The 24,533-nt window shown below is 47.3% G+C and overlaps 7 protein-coding genes across 7 annotated transcripts; 3 read left to right on the top strand and 4 right to left on the bottom strand.

The window, feature by feature from the left end:
* Window positions 1–1,966: 1,966 nt before the first annotated feature.
* Window positions 1,967–3,708, bottom strand: F5147DRAFT_256990 (uncharacterized protein). The gene is made up of 3 exons (XM_041428874.1): window positions 3,569–3,708; window positions 3,340–3,514; window positions 1,967–3,289 (listed from the first exon to the last, which is right to left on the bottom strand). Exons 1-3 carry the CDS (start codon window positions 3,610–3,612, stop codon window positions 2,288–2,290), a joined length of 1,221 nt encoding a protein of 406 aa, XP_041298603.1. The 5' UTR covers window positions 3,613–3,708; the 3' UTR covers window positions 1,967–2,287.
* A 2,635-nt stretch (window positions 3,709–6,343) lies between these two features.
* On the bottom strand, window positions 6,344–7,274 carry F5147DRAFT_604083 (uncharacterized protein; the record flags this gene model as incomplete). Its single annotated transcript, XM_041432294.1, has 3 exons — window positions 7,133–7,274; window positions 6,904–7,081; window positions 6,344–6,853 (listed from the first exon to the last, which is right to left on the bottom strand). Coding segments are annotated over exons 1-3 (732 nt in total), but the record flags the coding sequence as incomplete, so codon positions are not given.
* A 2,967-nt stretch (window positions 7,275–10,241) lies between these two features.
* On the bottom strand, window positions 10,242–11,359 carry F5147DRAFT_565886 (kinase-like protein; the record flags this gene model as incomplete). The annotated part of the gene is made up of 3 exons (XM_041430774.1): window positions 10,242–10,889; window positions 10,951–11,225; window positions 11,275–11,359. 3 exons carry the CDS (start codon window positions 11,357–11,359, stop codon window positions 10,242–10,244), a joined length of 1,008 nt encoding a protein of 335 aa, XP_041298601.1.
* Window positions 11,360–12,404: 1,045 nt separating this feature from the next.
* Window positions 12,405–16,562, top strand: F5147DRAFT_669757 (glycosyltransferase family 2 protein). Its single transcript, XM_041435495.1, has 22 exons — window positions 12,405–13,276; window positions 13,325–13,466; window positions 13,517–13,587; window positions 13,639–13,793; window positions 13,843–13,905; window positions 13,954–13,993; window positions 14,046–14,118; window positions 14,172–14,207; window positions 14,258–14,411; window positions 14,462–14,534; window positions 14,588–14,636; window positions 14,684–14,812; window positions 14,866–14,943; window positions 14,997–15,086; window positions 15,137–15,193; window positions 15,250–15,380; window positions 15,436–15,581; window positions 15,637–15,651; window positions 15,706–15,742; window positions 15,793–16,050; window positions 16,114–16,227; window positions 16,284–16,562. The coding sequence occupies exons 1-22, from the start codon at window positions 12,669–12,671 to the stop codon at window positions 16,351–16,353; spliced, it is 2,589 nt and encodes an 862-aa protein (XP_041298600.1). The 5' UTR covers window positions 12,405–12,668; the 3' UTR covers window positions 16,354–16,562.
* An 854-nt stretch (window positions 16,563–17,416) lies between these two features.
* Window positions 17,417–19,094, top strand: F5147DRAFT_768223 (uncharacterized protein; the record flags this gene model as incomplete). Its single annotated transcript, XM_041440942.1, has 10 exons — window positions 17,417–17,483; window positions 17,531–17,563; window positions 17,618–17,637; window positions 17,692–17,706; window positions 17,762–17,800; window positions 17,833–17,890; window positions 18,213–18,272; window positions 18,322–18,682; window positions 18,740–18,788; window positions 18,843–19,094. 10 exons carry the CDS (start codon window positions 17,417–17,419, stop codon window positions 19,092–19,094), a joined length of 954 nt encoding a protein of 317 aa, XP_041298599.1.
* Window positions 19,095–20,434: 1,340 nt separating this feature from the next.
* F5147DRAFT_669749 (NAD(P)-binding protein) lies at window positions 20,435–21,967 on the top strand. Its single transcript, XM_041435494.1, has 6 exons — window positions 20,435–20,850; window positions 20,907–21,070; window positions 21,120–21,228; window positions 21,277–21,318; window positions 21,373–21,536; window positions 21,586–21,967. Exons 1-6 carry the CDS (start codon window positions 20,533–20,535, stop codon window positions 21,794–21,796), a joined length of 1,008 nt encoding a protein of 335 aa, XP_041298598.1. The 5' UTR covers window positions 20,435–20,532; the 3' UTR covers window positions 21,797–21,967.
* A 151-nt stretch (window positions 21,968–22,118) lies between these two features.
* On the bottom strand, window positions 22,119–24,456 carry F5147DRAFT_669742 (uncharacterized protein). Its single transcript, XM_041435493.1, has 8 exons — window positions 24,309–24,456; window positions 24,050–24,247; window positions 23,924–23,997; window positions 23,617–23,875; window positions 23,483–23,562; window positions 23,309–23,433; window positions 22,508–23,256; window positions 22,119–22,451 (listed from the first exon to the last, which is right to left on the bottom strand). Exons 1-8 carry the CDS (start codon window positions 24,357–24,359, stop codon window positions 22,386–22,388), a joined length of 1,602 nt encoding a protein of 533 aa, XP_041298597.1. The 5' UTR covers window positions 24,360–24,456; the 3' UTR covers window positions 22,119–22,385.
* Window positions 24,457–24,533: the final 77 nt, after the last annotated feature.

Genomic DNA, 24,533 nt, shown 5'->3' with positions numbered 1-24,533 from the left:
CCAAGTTCGTTAGGATGTATATGTGGGCAGGTGCATAGGCAGCTCTGGTACTTCAATGAAGCATTGCGTTTTGCCAAAGAGACAATGGTTCGACCTTAAGGGGAAAATGCGCACATGTCATGACCTGATTTTTCTCAGAGAGATACCTGGGCTTTCGACCCATTTTGACCATGCACAACTTTTCCGCACGCAAGCGGGCAAGCTGGCTTGGATTTCAAAATGAATAACCAACCCCCCAGTTACTTGTCTATCAAGTGATATAATCACAACAAAGGATATGCCTTCTGTTTGGTCTGCATAGGAATGTGATACTGTACATCATCTGAGTCTTGCGTGTACGCTACCTTCTTTCTCAGCGCATACTGTAGGCGTTTCACTTCCAACTTCGCTTCACCATCGAGCGCCTCGTATATCCGATCCACCAATCGAACGAGACTCCCCGCGTCATATTGAGCAGTCGGTGTTTTCAGGAGATCGAGAGTGTACGTGACAATGCCAGGCAGTGCCTTAACTGCTTCTGGCTCGAGGTGGAGGTCATTCCAACGCATCGCCCACCATGCTCCTTTGAGGAGATCCCACCATTCTTTCTCGGATATGGAAAGCCCGGTGGAGCAGGAACCTCTGGGACTGCGGGGAGCATGGCTGCAAGATAGTAAGAATGAGATGTGACAGACGATAGTGGTCAACTGCCCGCGACCAATTTCTCAGCTCCAGTCAAAACGCTCTCTGCCGTTTGCAGAACCCCACCAAAAATGAGCGATGGACAAATTTATAGTTGGTCTCTTCTAACGCATATACACACCAGACGCCAGGGTACGGTCTACTGGTGTGTCACTACCCCCTTCGAATCATACCGACAGAGCGCTGTACTTATTAAGGAATTAATGTCATGATGTTATGGCGTACGTCAATCGTTTTAGAATGTACTTGTCAATCTGAATGGATAAAACTATGAAAACACAGTGACCACGCCAATGGATCACTCAAATGTCTGCATGTCGAACGAACATCTAGTACTTGTTAATTATTATGCACCACTTTTTCCGCGCACGACTGCGAGAGTTGACCTGGATTTCGAAAGGAACGATCAACCTCATGAGTTGCTCGTCTAGTATATCAAGACAACTTGAAAGGATATACTTTCATTTGGTCTACATAGGAGAGTGATACTGTACATCGTCCGACTCTAACTGATATTCAGCTTGCGTGTGATGAACTATGCTGCCCTATTTTCCAGCGCATCCTGTAGGCGTTTCATTTTCAACTTCGCTTCACCATCATCAAGCGTCTCGTATATCCGATCCACCAATCGAACGAGGCCCCCTGCATCATATCGAGCGCTCGGTGTTTCCAGGAGATCGAGAGTGTATGTGACAATGCCAGGCAGTGCCTCAGCTGCTTCTTTCTCAAGGTAGAGGTCATTCCAACGCATCGCCTCCCATGCTCCTTTGAGCAGATCCCACCATTCCTTCTCGGATATACTGTCCGAAAAGCCCGGTGGAGCAGGAACCTCTGTGACTGCGGGGAGCATGGCTGCAAGGTTTGTAGTGGGACTACATTCTTCCTTGTTCGTAGGCTCATAATCCAGAGCAGAGGTCAGGGTAGCCCGCCCCAACGAGCTTCGGTAAACCCCTGAGGGGTTCATCCGTATCAATATGGCTGCAAGATAGTAAGAATGAGATGCGACAGATAATGTTGATGGATTGTTCTTGATGACATGGTCTAGGAGAGATGTGCATCGCTCTATATGACCGGCTCTCTCTAAGTGAGCACGCCAATCACTTTGCTTTGCCAGAGTGAAGATTAGTCGTAGATAGTAGTCGTTACGTCTGGGATTAAAGACAGCGTCCGGTTCATCGTCAGAACGCTGTGGCGCAATAGGTTTGGTTGCAGTGAACAGAGCTGGCGCGAGTTCCTTTAACAACTTCTCCCGAAATTCTCCCTCCTCCTTGTCAACTATCTCCACTAGTTCAAAACGAGCATCGAATACAGCTCGAAGGGCAGCATGGCGTCAAGGTAATTGTCTCGTCTGGTGTAACCTCCCAAACCCCGCATGGCACTCAATACGAGCAGTGCATCTCCCATGGCATCGAAGTCCCTCGTTTCGGACTTCCGGAAGTGTACCAGGAAGTCCACGAGCCAATCAAAGTCGTCTGTGGTACGCGAGTCCTCCTTCCAGTCGAAAACACCATCCCAGATCAATGCAGTATCGGTTGGCTGCAAAAATCCTGGGCAGCCAGTCACGATGGCCAGGCGCAAGGAATCACGTGCTTTATCTTCATGCTCTTCATCGAAAGTGGTGGCATACTGGCGAAAAAAATTCTTTACACCTCTCAAGTCCCCAGGGAAGACTGAGGTGACGCCAATCAGTCCAATCATCAAAGCGCATTAAATCCGAGGAAATGATGGTCTCGATAGTTTTATTGCATACGAGATAGTGCAAGGCTCTCCCGCACGCAAGAGCTCTTCGGCGTGCCGAATTACTGAGCAGGGCATTATCATGAAAGCATGCCGCAAAAGTAGACTGCAATTGTAAGCATGCAGCTGTCATGTTCACCTTAGGGGCCCATCTGATGGTCGGCAGCAGCCAAGCAGCCGAACTGATCACCTCTGGATTTGTGGAAGTGTTGAATATCCACCTCATCGATCGTACCGCAGAGGCTATCTCCCGACTCTCCTTGAGCTCTCTAGGGTCGTGTGACGAACACATCTCCTTGCTCCCTTTCCAGCCCGCCGTGACTTGGGCTGGGAGGTGCCCCCCAATGAAGCGAAGGAATGCTGAAATAAAAGTTTGAAAGGGACATTGCGGGAATTTCAAGGAGGCGACGATAATGAATAAGCAAAAGAACAAGCCGAACGCCATCACCACGATAACAGCGATTGCTGTAGCTCCTTGCTGATTCCATACGAAGGCTGAGAGAGCAATTCCAAAGATAAAGAACGAGATTTGCAGTAACATGAGAAATGATAGCAGCACAGCGTGGAAGTGCCATGCTTCCAAACCGTCTAACTTTTCTTGTCTGTCCTTTCCACGAGCAGTCGATTTGTAATGGCTGAGCCACTGTTTGCCGAGGACAGCCCCGAAAGCAGCCAGAAGGTCGAGCGACAATGCAGCATATGCAAAGGTCTGAAACCAAATAGTATTTGGCGGGTTTGCTGCTGAGGCAGCGAGAGGTGAGATGGTGGTATTCGATGATGTGTTCTGAACGAGCTGCCACAATAAGGGGGTCGTGGTGTTGGGTTGCATGGCAACAATAAAGGCGGTATTGATAGCGGCGAAGAGACCAGACTACGATCTTCTTAGACAAATACATGCTCCAAAATCATTCGATAGCTTACAGAAAGGAGTACGATGTCCATGTCGCTGCTGTTCCGCTCTAGAAACTCGCCGTCGTACTCTGTTGCAGCCTGATTATAAGACGCCCAGAACCTGTTATATGTGTCCTTGTTCCCTTTCTCCGTTATATTCGAGTCCTCCAAGGTCGTGAGGATTTTTTGCAGAATTTCCTGTGTTCTGATATTGTATTTAATCAACGATCGATTATCCACATTAAACACCTTTACTTACGCATAGTCATTTTGCAAGAAGTCTTTCTTCGGTGTTGTAGCCATCAGTACGGGAGAGCCGCGTTTTGGATCACCAAGTGCTGGTTGAATAGTATGCAAGTAATGAGACCGCGATGGAGCCCAAGGTCGCTGAGTGGTTTTCAAAAGTAGCCAGCATGTATATATATGCTGCTGCTGGCGCCTGCGGCTCGGTAGGTTCAATAGGCTGTAATGCGGTTCCAGATTGAACCAACGACGCTCAATAACAGACAAGCGCTCTTTTACGACCTGGCATCATTTCGTTGACGCTGTCGAGCGCTCTTTGCATGCACTCATGACATTTGGCATCACAGAGAGCGACAGACTCTGACAGGGAAGATGCATTTATAAGGCCATGGGTCACCGAGTATGCGGATCCTAAAAATGGGGCATCCAATGAGGACAGGAGCATCCTTGAACAATAGAGCCTGAGGCGCCGTAGGGTATCAGTCAGCGTGTTTACTAGCGCCTGGATTGATATTTTTGAGGAGGTGCTATGCAGGTCCAGTCGCGGATTGGATGTCCGATGAGCTAGGCCCTTGGCTATCATATAGATGGGCGGTAGGCGACCTATATGCTTGTACGGTATGTAAGTATCAGCCGCTGGTCGATCCGACTTAGTATGGCGAAGTGTAAGTTAAGGTAGCTCAAGTCACGTGCTTTTTTTACTGATTTTTCGGCCATTTTCGACATTCTCACCTGGCCAACAAAGTTTTCCGATTGGGGTTCTCCTGACTTCTCTTGTTAATGTATTCTACGAACTCGCACACCACAACAGTGCCAGCGCTACCTGGGAATCCTTCGACGATAATTAGTGCTATGGGATCATCGGCCATTGCTTTTGCTCAACTTACGCATTCCAGGGTGACTACTAAACGATTCATGGGAATAAAGCACTGCACAAGCGGCGCCGCAGGGAAGATGAATCATTTTCGTTTCAAACCAGTGTGATTGGTGTTAACGTGATCTTCCATGGAAGAAACCATACCATCTATTAGTCAAAATCTTTCCGCACGCGAGCGCGAGAGCTGACTTGTATTTCAAAATAAATGACCAACCCCCGAGTTACTTGTATGCAACAAGTGATATAATTACAACACAGGATCTTTTATTTGGTTTGCATAGGAAAGTGATACTGCGCGTTGTCTGACTGTAACTGGTATTCAGCTTGTGTGTGATTATTTCAAAATGCATCCAGTAGGCGTTTCACTTTCGACTTCGCTCTACCATCATCGAGCGCCAAGTATATCCGATTCACCGGTGAAACGAGACTTCCCCTGTCATGTCCAGCAATCGGTGTTTCCAGGGTATTGAGAGTGTACGTGACAATGCCAGGCAGTGCCTCAACTGCTTCTTTCTCAAGGTAGAGCTGATTCCAATGCATCGCCCACCATGCTTCTTTGAGCAACTTCCACCAGTCCTGCTCGGATATATTATCCGGAGAGCTCGGCGGAGTAGGAGCCTCTGGGGCTGCGGGCAGTGTGGCTGCAGGGTTTGTAGTGTGACGGCATTCTTCCATGTTCGTAGGTTCAGAGTCCAGAGCAGAGTCCAGGGAAGCCCGCCTCAACGAGCTTCGATTACCACCCGAGGGGTTCATCTGTATCAATATGGCTGCAAGATAGTAAGGATGAGATGCAGACAATTTGTTCTTGATGACGTGGTCCAGCAGAGATGTGCATCGTTTTATGTGACCAGCTGTCACTAAATGAGCACGCCAATCACTCTGCTTTGCCAGAGTGAAAATGAGTCGCAGATAGCAGTCATCACGTCTGGGATTAAAGACAGCGTCCGGTTCATCGTCAGAACGCTGTGGCACGATAGGTTCGGTTGCAGCGAGCAGAGCTGGCGCGAGTTCCTTTAATAACTTCTCCCGAAATTCTCCCTCCTCCTTGTCAACTATCTCCACTAGTTTGAGACGGGCATCGAATATAGCTCGAAGGGCCGTGTGACGAAGCCGGGATGGTTTATCTGCTTTCATGGCGAAGATGATGGCGTCAAGGTAATCGTTTCGTCTGGTGACACTTCCCAGACCCCGCATGGCACTCAGTGCGAGCAGCGCGTCTCCCATGGCATCGAAGTCCCTCGTTTCGGACTTCCCGAAGTGTACTAGGAAGTCCACGAGCCAATCAAAGTCTTCTGCAGTACGCGAGTCCTTGTAGTCGAAAACACCATCCCAGATCAATGCAGTATCGGTTGGCTGCAAAAATCCTGGGCAGCCAGTCACGATGGCCAGGCGCAAGGAATCACGTGCTTTATCTTTAGTATCTGGAGCTGCGGTGTATTTCTTTTTTTTGGCAAAAGCTTCTTTACACCTCTCAAGTCCCCAAGGAAGACTGAGATTACGCCAATCAGTCCAATCCTCAAAGGGCATAAAATCCGAGGGAATGACGGTCTCGAGAGTTTTACTGCATACGAGATGGTGCAAGGCTGTCCCGCACGCAAGAGCTCTTTGGCGTGCCGAATGATTGGGCACGGCATCGGCATAAAAGCACGCCGCGAAAGTTTGTAGCAATCGTCCGTATGCAGCTGCCATTATCACCTCAGGGGTCCATCTAATGGTCGGCAGCAGCCAAGCAGCCGAACTGATCACCTCTGGATCTGCGGAATTGTTGAATATCCACTTCATCGATGGTACCACGGACAGCGTCTTCTGACTCTCCATGAAATTTCGAGGGCCATGCGATGAAGACATCTCCTTGCTCTTTTTCCATCCCGCGACTCCGACTCGGACGCGCCTCCCAATGAAGCGAAGGAATACTGCAGTAGGGGTTTGAAAGGGACATTGCGGGGATATTAAGGAGGCGAAGACAATGAATATGTAAAAACATAAGCCGAACGCCATCAACACGATAATAGCGATTGCCGTAGCTCCTTGATGGTCCCATACGAAGGCTGAGAGAGCGATCCCAAATAGAAAGAACGAGATTTGCAGTAACATAAGAAATGATAGCAGCACATCGTGGAAGTGCCATGCTTCCAAACCGTCTAACTTTTCTTGTCTGTCCTCTCCGAGAGCGATCAATTTGTAATGGCTGAGCCACTGCTTACCGAGGACAGCTCCAAAAGCGGCCAGAAGGTTGAGCGACAATGCAATGTATGCCAAGGTCTGAAACCAAATAGTATTTGGCGGGTTTGCTGCTGAGGCAGCGAGAGGTGAGATTGTGGTATTGAATGATGTGTTCTGAACGAGCTGCCACAACAAGGGGATCGTGGGGTTGCGTTGCATGGCAATAATGAAGGCGGTATTGACACCGGAGAAGAGACCAGACTGCGATTTTGTTAGCCAAATACATGCTCCAAAAGTGTTCGGTAGCTTACAGAAATGAGTATGATGTCCATGTCGCTACTGTTCCGCTCTAGAAACTCACGATCATAATCTTTTGCAGCCTGTTTATAAGACGTCCAGAACCTGTCGATTATGAACTCATTGTTCTGTGGTGGCCCCTGAAATACATGAGTCGAGTGGTGTACGGATACACCATTCTGGACATGGTCACTTGCGTGGCACGGTGAGATTATGCCTTTTAAGCTAGACGTCTTCGCTTACACATGGTCATTTTGCAAGGAGTCTTGCTGCGGTGTTGTGGCCATCAGCACGCGAGAATCGCGTTTTTATCACCAAGCGCTGGTAGAACAGTGTGCAAAACCACGATGGAGACGAAGGCCGCTGAGTGGTTTGCAAAAGCAGCATGCACATAAATATGCTGTTGCTACGGCTCGGTAGGTTCAATAGGCTGTAACGCGGTTTCAGATTGAAACATGAGGCTCAAGAACCAGACGGAAAAGAGCTCTTTTACGTCCTGGCGTAACTTTTCGCCTTTATCGACACTGTCGAGCGCTCTTCACATGCACCCATGATGTTCGGCCTCACAAAGAGCGACAGACCCGGTCAGAGAAGTTGCATTTATAAGGCCATGGGTCACCGAGTGTGCGGATCCTAGAAATGGGGCATCCAATGAGGACGGGAGCCCGTTCGAAAGATAAAGCCTGAGGCGCCGTAGGGTATCAGTCAACGTGTTTACTAGCGCCTGGGTGGATATTTTTGACGAGATACCATGCAGGTTCAGTCGCAGATGTTATGTGTCCGATACTCTAGGCCCTTGGCTATCATATAGATGAGCGGTAGGCGACCGATGCTTGTACAGTTCGTAGTGGTAAACCTTGTCACACGTGACATATATTCAGTTTGCTGTTGCAGCTCCGCGTCGGTAGATGAGGCCGTAGTTTTGAACTAGATCGATACTACCTTGGCAATGCAACAGCCGCAGAAACGGACAGACTCACTTTCCAGGGCCCAGAAAAATTCTTTCAAGATTCCACCCACGTCTCCAAACGGCCTCGTGGCGTTTAGCATCACAAGGACTTCGACTTCGACAAGGAAATCACATTTTATGAGGCTATGTAGTATGACTCCTGGTTGAATAGGGTGTTCGGGTCCCTGACATTCCTCGGGAATGTGGATCTAGGCAAACATGAGGCATCCAACGAGGATAGAGATAAAGGGCCTTCAATCATCGTTCGAAAGAGAAAGGCCATCGATGCTGTTCACTACCTCCTAAGGGTTTGACCTGCTGTTTGGATGCCTGAAATTAGGGTCCTTTCCACCAGTCACGATGACTCTGGACCGGAAATGTGGTGACTCACATACAGTATTCCATGGCTCACTTCTTAAGACATGTCGTGAATGATACATGAAATACGTATTGATACGATAGAACGCATGGCTTTGGACGTAGTTACTACGATCAGGCAAGAAAATTCTAGTGGATTGTCAAGAACGAGTGCTGGATCCAGCGAGGTTTCTAATGGACCTCCCCTAAACACAATATCCGCATATATAATCCCGCAGCCCTTCTCTTCCTTTCCTTCGGGAAACTAGTACTACTATACTTGTGACCCCACCTTTGCGAGACGAACTTGGTTGCCAGTGGCAGTGCCAGTAAGTTGATTTCCTCGACATGTTGGCGATTTATCGTTCTCAGTATGATGTACAGGGTGACTCGAGCTAATTCCATTTCTGCCGACGTGGTGGTTGTGGTTTGCCTTCCCATTTTTTGTCTCAACAACGTTGAGCTGGTGGCCTGGCAACTTGAAGGGGAAGAGGTGAGCTTTCTCTTAGAAACGATCATCAAACATGATCTGACAATCGCAGTCGTATATCATATAGGCTCTTTCCTTGTGAAAGTTTTGGGTCCTTCGAGATATTCTCCAAGGCACCGGAACTTATTTGGTACGTCACTCGTTCTTAGTTTTCGATCTATTGCTTAGTAGTTCTGGCAGACGGCGTTGATTACGGACCCCGTGTCTATCCATACTCCATGATCACCTGGCCTGCGCGGTTTGCTGAGATGCATCCATGTACTCGCCTAAGAACTCATCGGGATGATTGCAGCATTGTGTGGTCCAAATCGATTCTGTCGATAATATCTCAAATTAAATAACCCAGGACGAAAGTCTCAGTCTCTTGACCGAGCCTACGTATCATTTGTCAAGTCATGTTATGTAGTAGTTACGTTGAATTGAAATAGTTGAAACGTTGACTCATCGCACCCGTGATAAGAACGCCACTAGCCTCCAAGGTTAACGTTGAACAAGACAAATTATTTACATAATTCCAATCACACGTAGAAACGATTTCAACTTCAATGAATTTCATCTGTCTGTCATGATTACAAATATCCTCTCCTCCGCTCCAAAAATCCAATCGTGGCGCCCTCTTCCGTCTGCGCACCTCCACAAAACTAAGGCAACAAACCACCAAAGTCTACGTAAAGGGGAGAACAGAAGGACACAATGTTGATGCAAGGGGGAATGTGATAAGTGATAAGAAAAACCAAAGGGAGAAATATGACAAAAAGATATCCAACGAGCGTGTGTAGCCGCAGCGGGGAATCTATGATCATGAACGGTGACGGTGCAAGGGAAATGAAGAAAAGTTCTGCGAGTTCAAATGGCTTGGAACAGGATTATGGATTGGGAAACATGGGGGGTTCAATAAGAGAACCATCAACGGGCGCTAATGGGAAGACACATATCAAGCGGGTAAGGAAGTAGGCGGTCGTCTTATTTGCATCCTTGCGTACACGCAGAGAAGCTCAGAAGCGACGTGAAGAGAAATAGCGTCCGTACAATACATAAGGGGAGGCAAGTGTGTGATCTTCATCGACGGCGTTACGAGTCGCAGATATACTCGAAATGCGAAGCGATCAAGGAATGCAAAGTGACTGCGGCGTAGGGCATGAATGCGAGATGTCGGAATTGAACGCGTCGTGATGAAAGACGTAAAAGCAAACCAGTGCGAGTTGACCTGGCGTGCCCTCACCGTGACGTTTCGACCTCGTAACCCGCGAGATGACCCAACCGGACTTGTAAAACCGCGACAGACCATCTATTGACACCATATCCAACAGCGACCGAGCTACACCTGCACCTTCCCTCCACCCCCATTCTCGGTCGCACTCGGGGCGTGCCCTGCACATGAAAACAAACCAAGAGGAAGTATGATGCAATTACCAGGCGTCTTCCCTACCACGAGGACGGGGTTGAGCCACAGCAGCAGGAGCTGCTGCCTGCTGCTGACGCGTGTGAGAACGAAGCCTATAAAAAAAAGTTAGGACCGTAGCAAGGCAAAAGATTGAAAGAAATGTGACGGGCACCTACATCCTGTCGCTTGCACGGTGTTCTTCTTCCTCTTGAACGACCTTTCGCCTGCCAGTAGCAGCCTTTTGGCTGGTGCTGGCGCCGTCATCTTGGGCGCCACGCTGCACAGACCAGTCGAAGACGTAGTCATACTGGAAGCCCTCGCGAACGAAAAGGTCGCGGAAGAGCTTGCGGAGGTAAGAATAATCAGGCTTGTCATCAAAGCGAAGTGCGCGAGTGTAGTTCAAGAAAATGCCGAACTCGTTGGGGAAGCCGCGGCAAAGGATATCGGTGGGAGTAGTCATCTTCTTCTCCATGATCCTGTCATATTTCTGCTTCTTAGTAGCAGCCTTGAGTCCCTGCCAAGGAAGGGCGCCGCGTAAGAAGTACATCAGGACGTAGGCGAGTGACTCAAGGTCATCGCGACGAGCCTGCTCAACCCCCAAATGGGTGTTGATTGAGGTGTAGCGAGCGGTACCGGTCAAGTTCTTATTTTCCCTGTAGGGAATGTGCAAGTGGGTCTTTGGGTCACGGAATTTCTTCGCGAGACCAAAGTCGATGACATTAACTTGATTGCCACGCTTGCCTATGCCCATGAGAAAGTTGTCTGGCTTGATATCCCGGTGAATAAAGTTGCGTGAGTGGATGTACTCGATACGGGATATCTGTGGCGATACAGTGGCGGGTTAGTCCTTGCATATAGTGACTACGGTAGGATTTACTCACGAGTTGGTCGGCAAGGAGCAAGACAGTCTTGAGGGTGAATTTGCGGTTGCAAAAATTGAAAAGGTCTTCTAAAGAGGGTCCGAGAAGGTCCAAGACCATGGCATTGTAATCGCACTCAGTGCCAAACCAGCGCACGAAAGGAACACCGACACCGCCGGCAAGGGTTTTGTATACCTTTGACTCGTACTCGAGCTGGGGGTGCTTTGCCTTTACTGACTCAAGTTTGATAGCGACCTCCTCGCCAGAGATGATGTTGATCCCGAGATAGATATCACCTGTTGTAATGAGTAAAAACGGGAGCATATAAGGATGTTGTGAACTGACCGAAGGAACCTGAGCCAATCTTCTTGCCGAGCCTGTATTTCCCACCGACACGAAGGTCAAGTCGGTGTGCTGAGCTGTCTGCCATTGTTCGTTACGAGGGTGTAAGATGGAACGGGGACTGATGAAAAGAAGTCGAGTGAGTATGGGAGTTTAATGGAGACTAGAAGAAATTGAGAAGCAGATTAAATAGTGAAGAAGGGCAGGTTATAGTGTGTTCCGGGTCGTGGCAATTACGGTTGTATCGGAGGTGGCTGACGTTGAACTAGAAAGTGCGGGAAACACATGGGAGAGCTAATCGCTTATGAAAAGGAAAGAAAAGAAAGGGCTCCGAGGGTTCTTGATGGTGATAGGGAACCATACAAGCTATCCAGGCTTTTAACTTGAGCTGGTGTAATGTCAAGGCCAACGTGGGAGCCTCGAGGCCGCTCATTATAGCGACCAAACGAGATGGAAATTTACTCAAAAATCAGTTAAACTAGACAACTCACCGTAAGTCTTGGGCTGAACTTTGAAGACTACTGTGACGGTGATAGTTTGAGAGAGATAAGAACGCAACAGAGCTACGTAGAGGAGAGAAAACAAACAAGTGGAGGTCCGTGGGAGCCGGAGTTTAAATTGGTCAGAGGTCAAACTCGGCTGCCTTACTTCGAACATCCATTGTCGTTGCCCCAGTACCCTTGACCCCCAAATACGGTGAGCTACCCGTGTGCCGTACAGTGGTGTGCATAAAACAATGATCATTCAGGTTGCTGTAATATCCTTGTGATCAAGCTTAAAGCCGTTTGTTCTACTTGATCCATTTCATCACAATGTGACGACTCATATACTACGTGTGCAATTAGCATAGCTATTCTTTTTTTTTCTCAGCAGAAGCAGAACGCCGTCCCATGCCAGCGTGATACGTGACGGTGTATTACAGCAATGTACATCAAGTCAGATCTGACACGACCCTTGGATGGAACGTTTGATTGTACCTTTCCCCGTCGTGTGATATGCCCTTATAGCAGAATGGCCTGCTCTTCACCACAGTTGGGATGTGATAATATAATACGCTAGACTAATATGTAGTCCTTTAGCTAAACTTTGTGTAATATCACTAGGGTAAATGATCTTGTTGCACTTGATCTCGGAATAGCTTCCTTTTATGGCCGCCATATCAATTTTGATTGTCAAGTGGTCCACGGTTGACACCAGCGCCATCTTCCTCCTCAACCGCATCGACAGTACTTTTCGACAAAGTCCCTATCTTCCGCCTAGGATCCTCCAGTCATTCATTTTACTCTCTAAATCTCTCTCTTTCAATCGCAACACTCGTTTTGTGCGACTACCAATCGAATTTGTTTAGTAACCATAGACTATCGCCTCTTCGTGTCCGCAAAAGATTATAGTAAAACATGGCATACCGCCAGCAAGATTCCTACTATGATTCTGCACAGAGTGCGCCAATTCAGCCAGGTTTTCCCCCTCCAGCGCCTACGATCCATAACCAACAATACCCTGCTTATGATAACCAATGGGACGACAGACCAGGGTCTCCCAAATCCGTCCAGAGTAGCCAATTTCATGGTTCTCAGGTGCACCTCAATCCCCAGTACGAGATGAGTCAGGTCTACTCTCCCCCCGTTCCCTCAATGCCGTACCATGCATACCAACCAGACTACCCTCCCGGTCCCGTACGCCCTGGTCCACTCAGAGAAATGAACACAGGATACTCTGTAGCCAAGGAGAAACTCATGAAACGTCGCTCTGTCCGGCATGTCGAACTTCAGAACGGTAATTTGGTTCTCGATGTCGCAGTCCCCACGCACATTGTGCCAAAGGGCATGAGCAGCGCTGAGGAAATGACCACAATGCGATACACTGCCGCCACATGTGACCCCGATGAATTCATGCGCAGGAAATACTCTCTCAGGCCCTATCTCTATGGCCGCCACACTGAGCTGTTCATAGTTATGACCATGTACAATGAAGATGAAGTACTTTTTGTGAAGACTATGAATGCGTAAGTTCCGTCCGCGGACGTCGGGATATGTGCCTGATCTATTTTCAGCGTTATCAAGAACATTGCCCACCTTTGTGGTCGGACGAGATCGAGAACATGGGGCCCTGAGGGCTGGAAGAAGGTTGTTGTATGTGTCGTCTCAGATGGACGCAGCAAAGTCAACAAGCGAACGCTTCAAGTACTCACTCTTGTGAGCTTACCCGCTTTTGATTGAATTCGTTGCTTATCATCCGTCCATAGATGGGTTGTTATCAAGAGGGTATCGCTAAGGATTCGGTGGGAGGAAAAGACGTGACCGCTCACATCTTTGAGTGAGTAGATTGAGTGGAGAGGTAAACCTTGGTTAAATTCATGACCTGCAGATATACTTCAAATATGGTGGTAACGGAGACTGGGGAGGTGTCTACCGGGCACTGCCCGGTTCAGATTATCTTCTGCTTGAAAGAGCAGAACAAGAAGAAGCTTAACAGCCACCGCTGGTTCTTCAATGCTTTTGGTCCATTGATCAACCCGAATGGTAGGCGCACTCTCCCATGAGGGATTTTTAACACTGACTCCATACATAGTCTGTGTTCTCCTGGATGTTGGTACCAAGCCCACCAGCACATCAATCTACGAGCTGTGGAAATGTGAGTGGATGTCGTTCGTTCTATATTTTACCTAATGATACTTTCTAGGCTTCGATAAACACTCTAATGTTGGAGGAGCGTGTGGAGAGTGCGTCAAATTTATCGTCCTGTGCTTCGTTTTATTGAATTCTTCTGTCAAGGATTTGTGTTGACACCGGCAGAGCTTGCTCACTGCTCCTGACGAGTCCTCTAGCTGCTTCCCAGAACTTTGAGGTAATGTTGTTGCAGCTCTGATTCCACCCATCTATTTTGACATGGCATGGCAGTATAAAATGTCTAATATCCTCGATAAACCTCTCGAGGTAGGCGGATTATTATTGGCTACACGATCAACGTCCTAATCTACCAAAAGAGTGTGTTCGGTTACATTAGCGTGCTTCCCGGTGCATTTAGCGCCTACAGATACAGGGCCCTCCTGAACGGTCCTGATGGCAAGGGTCCCCTTGCCTCGTATTTCAAGGGAGAGGCTATGCATGGCGGAGGTGCTGACGGTGCTGGACTCTTTGGTATGAGATACACTTCCTTCAATTTCTTGTCCCACCAACGGTTGTTGCAGAGCGAAACATGTACTTGGCCGAGGATCGTATTCTGTGCTTCGAAATTGTCACCAAGAAACGGGAAAGCTGGATGTAGGTTAAATATCACCTTTCACGCTGCACGGTTCCCTCAACGTACTCGATAGCCTCAGATATGTTAAGAGTGCCAAGGCTGCTACCGATGTCCCCACAACCGTGAGTAAAGATTAGTTTTTGTGATGTGTTTTCACATATTTTCCAAGGTTCCCGAATTCATTTCTCAGCGTCGCCGATGGCTGAACGGGTCCTTGTTCGCTTCCTTCCATTCGACGATATTCTTTTACAGGATCTGGACGTCTGGGCAGAATCCCATTCGTATGCTTGTGCTCCAGGTGCGTACGCGCGGGGATTCATCACACCGCATTACTAATAAGAACTCATGTAGATCGAGTTCATTTACAATGCAGTCCAACTCATATTCACGTGGACGTCACTTGCGAACTTTTACCTGGCTTTCTACTTTGTCAGTAGTCCCTTACCCTCATACATCGATGAGTCTGATGTAAGTCGTCGTAGTTGGTTTCATCGGCAACTACGTCCACAGATGGCGCTTTCAACTTCCTGAGCCAAGGAGCAGGACAAGATGTTTTCCAGATTTTCCTGAAAGTAATGAACAAATCCTTTATAAACGAGAAAACGTCTAAAGTGTCATTCAGCTCTACATCGGCCTTTTGTTCGTCGTCACCGTCTGTTCGCTAGGAAACCGGCCACAGGTATGTACTTCGACCCATGACAGACAATTTGCAAAGGTTAACTCCATTCTTGCTAGGGTTCTAAATGGATTTATGCGCTCTGCATGGTACTTTTCGGTATCTGTAATATTATCACACTCTGGTGCGCCGGATGGACGGTGTACCTTGCTGTACCTCATTCCGTCGCTGGATGGAAGGACTTCCCTCAGTGAGTATTTTAGTGGTCAGTATGTTTGGTCTGGTGGTTTATTGTTTCCGACTAGACTCGTTGCTACGAACCAAGCCCTCCGGGAGATCGTCATCTCGCTCGCTGCTACGTATGGCTTGTACTTCTTCTCGTCGTTCATGCACTTGGAGCCATGGCACATGTTCACTTCGTTCATCCAATACATGTTCCTGCTTCCGAGTTGTGAGTATCTGTGTCGTTTATCTTGGTGATCGCATAGCTAATGTTATCATTGTAGATGTTAATATCTTGAGTATGGGCGTTTTCTATTGTATATGGAGATGAAATTGATCTTCTTGGTCGACAGTGATGTATGCCATGTGTAACTTGCACGATGTTACTTGGTAAGAGTGATTTCACTAATTCCTTACCTTCAACCTGACGATATGTCCAGGGGAACAAAGGGAGACAATGGCTCTGCGAAGGATCTTGGCGGAGCTAAGAAGGTCAAAGGCGAGAATGGCAAGTACATGATGGAAGTCGAGATCCCCACTGCCCGCGAAGACGTCGACCGCATGTGGGCAGCATCCCGCTCAGCCCTCAAGGTCAAAGCTCCTGAAGAGAAATCTCACCGTGATGCTGCTACAAAGCAAGCCGACCACGACCGGAACAGTCGTACTAACGTTGTACTTGCGTGGGTGGGGACAAACACGTAAGTCGATCCGCGTCCATTGTTTTGTTTGAGTTTTCGTTGATATGGACTTTTAATTGATAGCTTGATGATTGTTGTGTTCACTTCGCAAGCATTCTTGACTTGGGTGAACACTCACTTTGCGACATCCCAGGGCTCGAATTTCAACCCTTATTTGAGCTTCCTGTTTATCGCGCTGTAAGTATACTACAACGTTCATTGATACGGAGTCATCTTTGCTGACCCCAACACAGTGCTGCCCTATCAGCAGTCCGATTCATGGGATCCTTACTCTATCTCATCTTCCGATTGTTCGGGCACTGAGATATTTCTTGAGTTCCCCGTAGAATGTACTTTAGTCAAGAGTTGATCTCTTGGGCGTCATTCCTTTTGAACAATGGCAATATCCTTTTAGTCACGGTCCTTTGCTGTAATTCTGCGCGCATGTAATTTACCACTTGATATGTCGTTTCTTCATGATTTTGTCCTGGACCTTGGGCTGTGCTGGGCTACGGTATCATGGTCATGAGGCGATGTAGCGTCAGGCGACTTGGATATGCACAAGATATGTATCTTGCACCTATGTGTCGGGTGTTGAGACACTAAAACGGTAGGTGGTCCTATCATAGGCACGCTCATTAGTACTTATCTTAACTAGCTTAGCGCGCATGTGGAACAGCTATTATTACGTCTGCTCGATGGAACAGATTATTCATTGAATTTGCATCCGTATTCGATCATGACCCCCTCCTATCCCCACACGAATCCCATCCAAGTCATTGCACAGGCTCTCAGGAACCTTCCCGCTCGTTCGCCCTCATCGGTTGACCGTGATTTCCCCGCCGGTCTCGGATCATTGGTATCAAATTTGCAAAACTCTACACTGGCTCTACGCTCTACTGCAATCAGATGGCGTATCGCCAAATATCCACTTCAGTGCAAATCAGTGATGTGATAAACATCACGAAGCTCACCTTGTGTTCTGATTGCCTGGCAACTTAAATCAGTGAGGCAGCGCTTTTTGTTTTCCGAGGGGGGACTGGTTTGCAATTCTGTCATCAATACCTGTGCAAGATAATCAGACAACATCCGATAATCACCGTTGCCCAGATTGTAGACCAATGACCAACTTCGATCGTGACGAGTGTTGATGTAGGGAAGGTCCGATTTCCGCTGTCCTTTAAGCATGCTAGTGCGTCTGGATCCCGGATTGGTTCCACGGTAGACGGGGGATAGGTATATAACGGTGCATGAATGAATTTCAGGGCCACTTTCATAGCGCTGACGACGCGATTACCCAACCTGAAATAGTTTTATAGGTGAGTGTAGAACGTATATATTGGTGGTGCTGTGATGATCACTAAAGTCCCGAGGGTAGTAGACCAACATGGAAGCTGAGCTATCCATTCTGTTCGACGATGTACGCATCCTTCAGATGGGGAGGATGTTCCAACGTGAGCACTAGTTTTTGGGTCGTGCGAGTGCTAAACTTCATTCCTAGTGGCAGCAACATTCGTTGTCTTGTACGATCATGGTGAGTTTCTCTTGCAATACTTGAAAGTGCTCTATCTGATAAACCTCGACTTAGTGCTCTGTTGTCAGCAAGAAGTGATTTTAATTGCTCCTCAACTGAGAATAGTTAATTCACATATCTACGAATAGGTGGACTTGATTTGGGTATGTCTTCTCGGTGGCTTGTAGAAGCCACGCCTCAGTGAACATGGTCCTTCAGAACAGATCAAAGTCTCTTGTGTCATACCTCTACTTTACGGTCAGTGATACTATAACTCGCTGATTGACCAGGCGTTTGATGCTGTAACTCCCGCTCATAGACCCGCTACTTGGGGGATGCTATCTCAATGTAAGCGAGATGTTGTGTGGAAAAAATACATATTCATCTTTCTTCCAGAATTAGTGCAATATGTTCGGCTTCATCTTTTCGGTCTTGGTTGGTGTCACTGACGACCGCACGATAGTATTTATGGGCTCGACATTTTCAGTCAATGTAAGACAATTGATACTGTCCTACAACATATGACACTAACAAGTTCTTATTAGACGTAAGTCCACGCGAACCAACTTGCATGTCCGATCTATATCCACTTGCTAATCAACGAAAATATTTGCATTAGTTGTGCGTAGTCTTCTGCAGACACTCCTTTCAAAGCTGATATTATATTCAGGCCGTATTCTATTTCATTTCCAATCCTACGGGCCTTTTGTGCCAGTATGGGCTACACAAAGTACACCGTTTTGTCCATATCCGCAGAAAAGTACTGATGGGATCACTAGTAATCATGCAACTGCGCATTTACGCTATGTATCGCAAGTCCAATAAAATTCTGGCGTTCACGGGAGTCTTCTTTGTGCTCGAAATTGCAGCCATTTGCACGGTCCTGGCGCTAAACTTCGATCACTCCTTAACATACACCAATGAAGCCATACCCGGGCTTCTCAACATGTGTGCAACTTCGACTATCAATAGAAGCTTCACGGCCATTTACGTGCCTATCTTTTGTTTCGAGCTTCTACTTTTCGTCCTTGCCATATTCGTTGTGCTCAAGCACATGAAGAACACCCGTACAATTGCTGGGAAGAAGCTTCACAACACGATGGCAACACTGGTCAAGTACAACACGATCTACTTCTTCGTGTAAGCGTTATCATGTTACCTTTTTTGTTGTCGATTCGACTCTCTTATACTTATTAGTGAAATGGCCGGATGTGGTATCGCCACGACGTTGTATCTTGGTCTTCCGGTAATGTGGTTCTTGACGATTCATCCTTCAGGTCATTTAAGCTCTTCCATTTAGTCAATTTACCTGGAGATCGCGAATTCGGCGCTCATTGCAACTACGATCATCCTTGGGAGCCGACTCGTGCTTGGTACACGTAATTTCTATTCTGACCCATCCGTGGAAGATGGTTCGGGCCTGAGCCACGGGACCAGTCTGAGCCCCACATTCACCCAACCTTCATCATTTGGGTCACTATCCAGTCATATAGAGATGTCGATTATCAGTGACAAGGGCCATCATTTGGATACAAGTGATGACGCTGTATAAAGAGCTTATTGTTTGATCCCTAATGATCGTGCCGTCTGCATACTTTCCTTCTTATTCAACAACGTAGAGCAATTACTTCAACAATATATCAATATGCTATGATCAATGGCCATTTGCTTACAACAGGTGTAAATACACAAAGAGCACATTATTTCCTGTTCGCCGCCCAGTGACAGTGCTTGCCGTCTTCTTTGCTAGTAGTTCTCAGCTCAAAACCACCATCAGCCGCAAGACCTGATTCAACATCAGAGTCACCCTCATTGCACTGGTCGACGCATTCAGAGAGTCCGCTTCAATGATTTCATCAAAACTTCGCCTGAGTGATGAGCTGCTCATCAACCGTGACACAGCAAATCCTGTAACCAAATCTGTGCAGTTGTTGGTGATCGAAATCTTCTGAAATTTGATCTGATTGGCAAGGAGAATAACCTGACCTCTCTGTGCACGATAAAATGTTCCCACAGGGCCTGGTTTCGAATGGTTGATCTGTGCGCATCACAACAGGCACGTAACAGTTGTAGTTGCTAGCTTGATCCATCAGGTGCACGATTTGAACCACCGGTCCATTGTCTTTCGTGCCGTTCAGCCATTAGAGCACATGACGGTCAGCGTGTATCTCGAGCCCTGCAGCATGTAGTATGACCTCGTGAATACCGAGGAAGCGAGGATCTGCAGCGGAACATAAGTGAGTGAATGAGATCAGATTACACACATCATACCTGATCATTTTGATCTGTTGTTGATAAAGCGATAGTTACGTCTAGCCTCCCTCGCTTTCCTTGCAGTCGCCTATATCCTGTGTGTTACAGTGGCCACATTCAGAGATGATCTAGGAGTTCAACTTGCTCCGAATGTATGCAACAGTGTAGGTGCTCCTTTCCCCGATCACATCAGTTACTCTGTGCCTCTCTCGAGTGTTGATAGCTCTATGAACATGACTGAGTTAGACCGCATTGGCATTGCCCTAGGTAAATGTAAAGCAGCAGATCTTAGCGCTATTGCGCCGTCGCGGGTCCGGTCCGTCCGTCTTTCCAGTGCAGCCTAATAGAAGAAACGATGATCTTCATTCGTCTATCATGGTAAAGGGCTGCCCAGGGGAGACAAAACACAGCCTGGTGCCAGGCCTGAGGCGATGCTAATCAACGGGTTGACTAAGTTATCAGTTGTCTGGCAAACTCCTTTGTGGTGTCAGTTTGATGTTGGGAATAAGGACCTGATCATTGATAGTAGTGAAGGGGAGTATCGTCAAATTGGTGGAAGCTTTCAATTCGAAGACTGAAAATCCAGAACACGGTGTTGTGACTGATGCGCATCACGGCCAAATATAAGTTGAACTTGACATTACATCAGAGTGACATAAGATCATCATACACACGCAAGCCTGCGTCCCAAGGCTAATGATATATATGATACCCAACTTAATTGACGATCCAGCACAATGTCAAAGCTTATCCTAGTGGCAGGTGCTACAGGCAAACAAGGTCGAGCTCTCATCAAGTCTCTTCAACCCAATTCGGACTCGGATGACATACCATTTCGAGTGCTGGCTCTCACCAGGTCGGCTTCCAGTCCGAGCGCACAGCGCTTGGCCCAGGAAAGACACGTACAAGTGGTGGAGGGAGACATCGACTCGCCAGAGTCCATACGGAAAGTCTACGAAGATGCAAAAGGTTCAGGTGGAATCTGGGGTGTCTTCTGTGTTCTGGCATACCCTGGGCTTGGTGCGAACGCAGACGGGGAAGAACGACAGGGAAAGGTGCAGTCATTTTAAATAATTTATTGCACAAGCATATTTATACTGGAATACAACAGTTCATGGCGGATCTAGCGCTCGAATATGGGGTGTCAGTATACATCTACTCGAGCGCCGAACGTGGTGGCGAACAGAGCGATGAGACGGAGAAACTGTCGGGTCGTGCCAAAGTGCTTGCAGAGCGGCATGTCCAGGCCCTCGGTGAGAGAGGTCTCCCATGGACGTAAGCCTCTCAAGGTTGAAACTGGACGTAACTGACTTTTATGTTTCAGGATATTGCGCCCAGGCTTCTTCCTAGATAACTACGACGACTTCATTGGTTCTATTGCCGTGGCTGTGATGACTCGTGGACTCAAAGAGGACACCAAAGTTGGGGTGATTGTGAGTTCATCCTGCATATGTTTATATCCTGCTCTAAACCCCACCTAGGACGCGAAAGATATTGGTCATGTTGCTGCTGCCGTGTTCAAGGTGAAGCATTTTAGACGGGAGAAGCATTAGCCGCGACTGACAGTTCAATGGAAGAACCCTGAGAAATACAAACACCAGATACTCGTGGTTATTGGGGATGTGCTTACCATGTCTGAGCAACATGCATCCTACAAACGTGCAACAGGTCGAACTCTTCCCTCCATTCCTGGATTTTTAGCTGCTATCCTTTTAGCGTTGAATAAATCAACACAAGAATTGTGAGTTTGCAGCTGTTTCCCTTTTGACGTCAGCTTGAATGTAATTCAGGGTTCAACATTTTGAAAAAATCCACACGGCACGGACAACTGGCCAACATGAGCATTTTGAATCACAACTAAATTTATGCCATGAAGCCTATCCTCAAATGAAGACTGTCTACAACTGGGCTGTCGAGCAACAGAAAAACCAAGGCCAACCAGAAAATGCGGCAGAATGGAACAAGGTATCGTTGTGGCGGCTCATACTAGGAAAACTATAAAACATCGTTGCGAACACTGTGTCGAGTACTTACACACCTTCATGCATCACTACTCGCTTACGATCGCTTCTATATCTTCCCATGAACTCTTATTATTAAAGTAGCGCTTGGAACAATTGGAAAATGATGGACAGCCAACTAGAGCAATTCGAATATTAAAAGTTGTCTGGCAAACCCGTATAAACCCGAAGCACTGATTCAGAAAGCGAATTTTTCTTCTTGGGGGCCACCATATATATTTGCCGGAATAGCACCAGTATGCCGGATCATAACTTCCGGAGCGAGTGCTGACAGATATTGTGCAGAGAGAATTTGAGAAAGAACACATTGTACGCGAGTTCGGGATACTGCAACTGCGACGCCTGCCATGGTCAGCCAGCCCTCTTAGGTGGAGATACTTGCATACAGTAGGAACAAATGTTGCAGAGCGTTATGGCACGACAGTAGGGATCCACAGATGATATGAACAATCACAAGACAAGGCTTCTTGCTTGAGGTTTTACACCGAAAACCAGTAATAGACTGCATGAAAGGGTATCGGGTATATGAACATACAAACTCGAGCAGGTCCATCCGCACAATTTGAACATTATACAACAACCACCCACACGGCATCGTCCTTGTTATCGCTGTGGTTTCGTACCAAGTGAATGAGCTGCAAATAGATAGAAGTGAGCATGGACCCACAAGCAGATTAATGAATGTACATACGGCGGTGCGGTAAGTCAGAATCATTCGATTCCGACTTCCAGAACAACTCTTACAGGTTACTCGAATTGGACAAGATTCCATATCATCCACCGTAGTAGAATTCGGGTCTCGTCCGAGAACTTGGAAGAGATTATGTATTCGCTTGATGCATCCGCCTGCTTCCAGAACAGTACAATTCCATGGGTACATCTCGAAGGCTTCGATTGCTGCTTTCTCGTAAACTTCTACTAGTGACATCCTTCTACCGAGCGCTGTTGTTTCCATTGGAAGTTGGACCCACGGTTTGTCAAATGTCTTAACGCGTAGGCAAGAGTGGGCGAGCGCTGATGGATAAGTGACATGCAATCGACAATTGGAGCAGCGGAATACCAAAGCGGCGAGTTCGAGAGGGTCGATATCATTATCGATGCCGCCCAGCTCCGCGCGAACTAGATCTGCAAGTTGCCTAGTGGCCTGGCTGTTCCAGGCTAACAACAATTGGGGTAGACGAAGGGTAAGTGCGTCTACAAAAGCTTCCGCCGACAAAACCTCAGGGATATCTATCATGCATCGAACTTCCGAGAGTAGACAGATGTCTATCGCTTGAGGAAAGACCTTCAAGTTGTTGTTCTTATTGTTTTTGAATGTCTTCGTCATATCGCTTACAACAACGGCAAGATTTTTGAAGCAGTCTTGGAAGAGGACAGTAAGCCTTCGAGCTCTTTTGATTTCTAGAAAATTCTGAAGCCTCAGTAGAGAAACCTGACATGCTTTGGATGTGTGAGGCTTCGTACAAAGATAAAGGGTACGTTATACACGTACAAGAATCAGTCAACTCTTGGTCTTGTCTGACGACAAGGTTGTCGAATTCTTTTAATGCCGAGGCGTCCGACCGCAGCGATTCAAGCTCATCTCCCAATCCGAGGCTCTCGAGTTTTTCAACGACACTGAAAACAAGTAAGTTTTGGTCATATACCTTTAGTCAAGATAACATACTCTCTTTTCCTCTGGTCTACCAGCTCTTTGCGACGCTGGTCAGCTACTTCAGCCTCCCAGATGCGACACAAAGCTACGTGCTAAGAGCGCGTCAATAACGCATTCGGAAGAATACCAGGAATATCATACGATACCTGGTAGATTTCCTGCGTGACTTTCTCGCGATAGATTATTAGGTCGTTCAACAATAGGCTATCCTTCGAAAATTTGTACTGCATGTTGAGTTTGTTGACATCAGCGTGCGAAGCCACAGTGAGCGGCTTTCTATAGGTATTATCTGTGTGCCTAACGCAAGGCCCAGCAGAACTTATGACTGACATGGGTATGAGCTGCCCGGCATCGAGGCAGTTCAACTGGTCAACAAACAAAGGAAGCTTTTCTCGACCAATGAGCCTATGAATCATGAGAAGCATGAATAACGCGAGCTTCACAAATGCCTACATGTCATCTGTGCACCTGTTACAGCAACGGATGCGCAACTCCCATTGAATTACATCGCACGACGAGTAACACCGCTGGGAGTGACATAAGTGATCCGGACATTGATTGAGAAAGGACTAGACATGCATGACAGTACGGCCAGAACAGAAGGTTTGCATATGCGGGTTTGGAAAGGTACGATGGGCACTGAGGTAGCCGGTCGATGCGTTTCAAGGCTCCTGTCCATATTGACTTTGCTTTGCGACGACTAAGCAGAAACAAACGAAAGTGTTTGGATACCCGAGTAAGATATACAAGGTCCAGTGGGTGAAGATACCAGAAAATCTAGCAGGACAAAAGGTGAACAAGCCTAGAACACCAGTAGCCAACTCGAGCACATGCATACCTCAAAAAGCACGTCAAGAGGGAGCCCCAAAACCACAGGTTTGTCCACCATTGTGATTGCAGAAGTTGGACAATTACCCGCTTTTTAACGCATCCACCTGGCCAGACGAGTCAAGTTGACTCAAGTTGTCTAACATTATGGAGCAAAGTTAAAATAGAATGTTGCCACAATATTATTGTCATCATGTTTATATAATCACGTAAGTATGGCACGGGTCTACGGAAA

Source organism: Suillus discolor (genome assembly GCF_016758755.1).
Source record: "Suillus discolor strain FC423 chromosome Unknown F5147scaffold_4, whole genome shotgun sequence".
NCBI lineage: Eukaryota > Fungi > Basidiomycota > Agaricomycetes > Boletales > Suillaceae > Suillus > Suillus discolor.
This window is presented reverse-complemented; position numbering and strand designations above follow the sequence as displayed.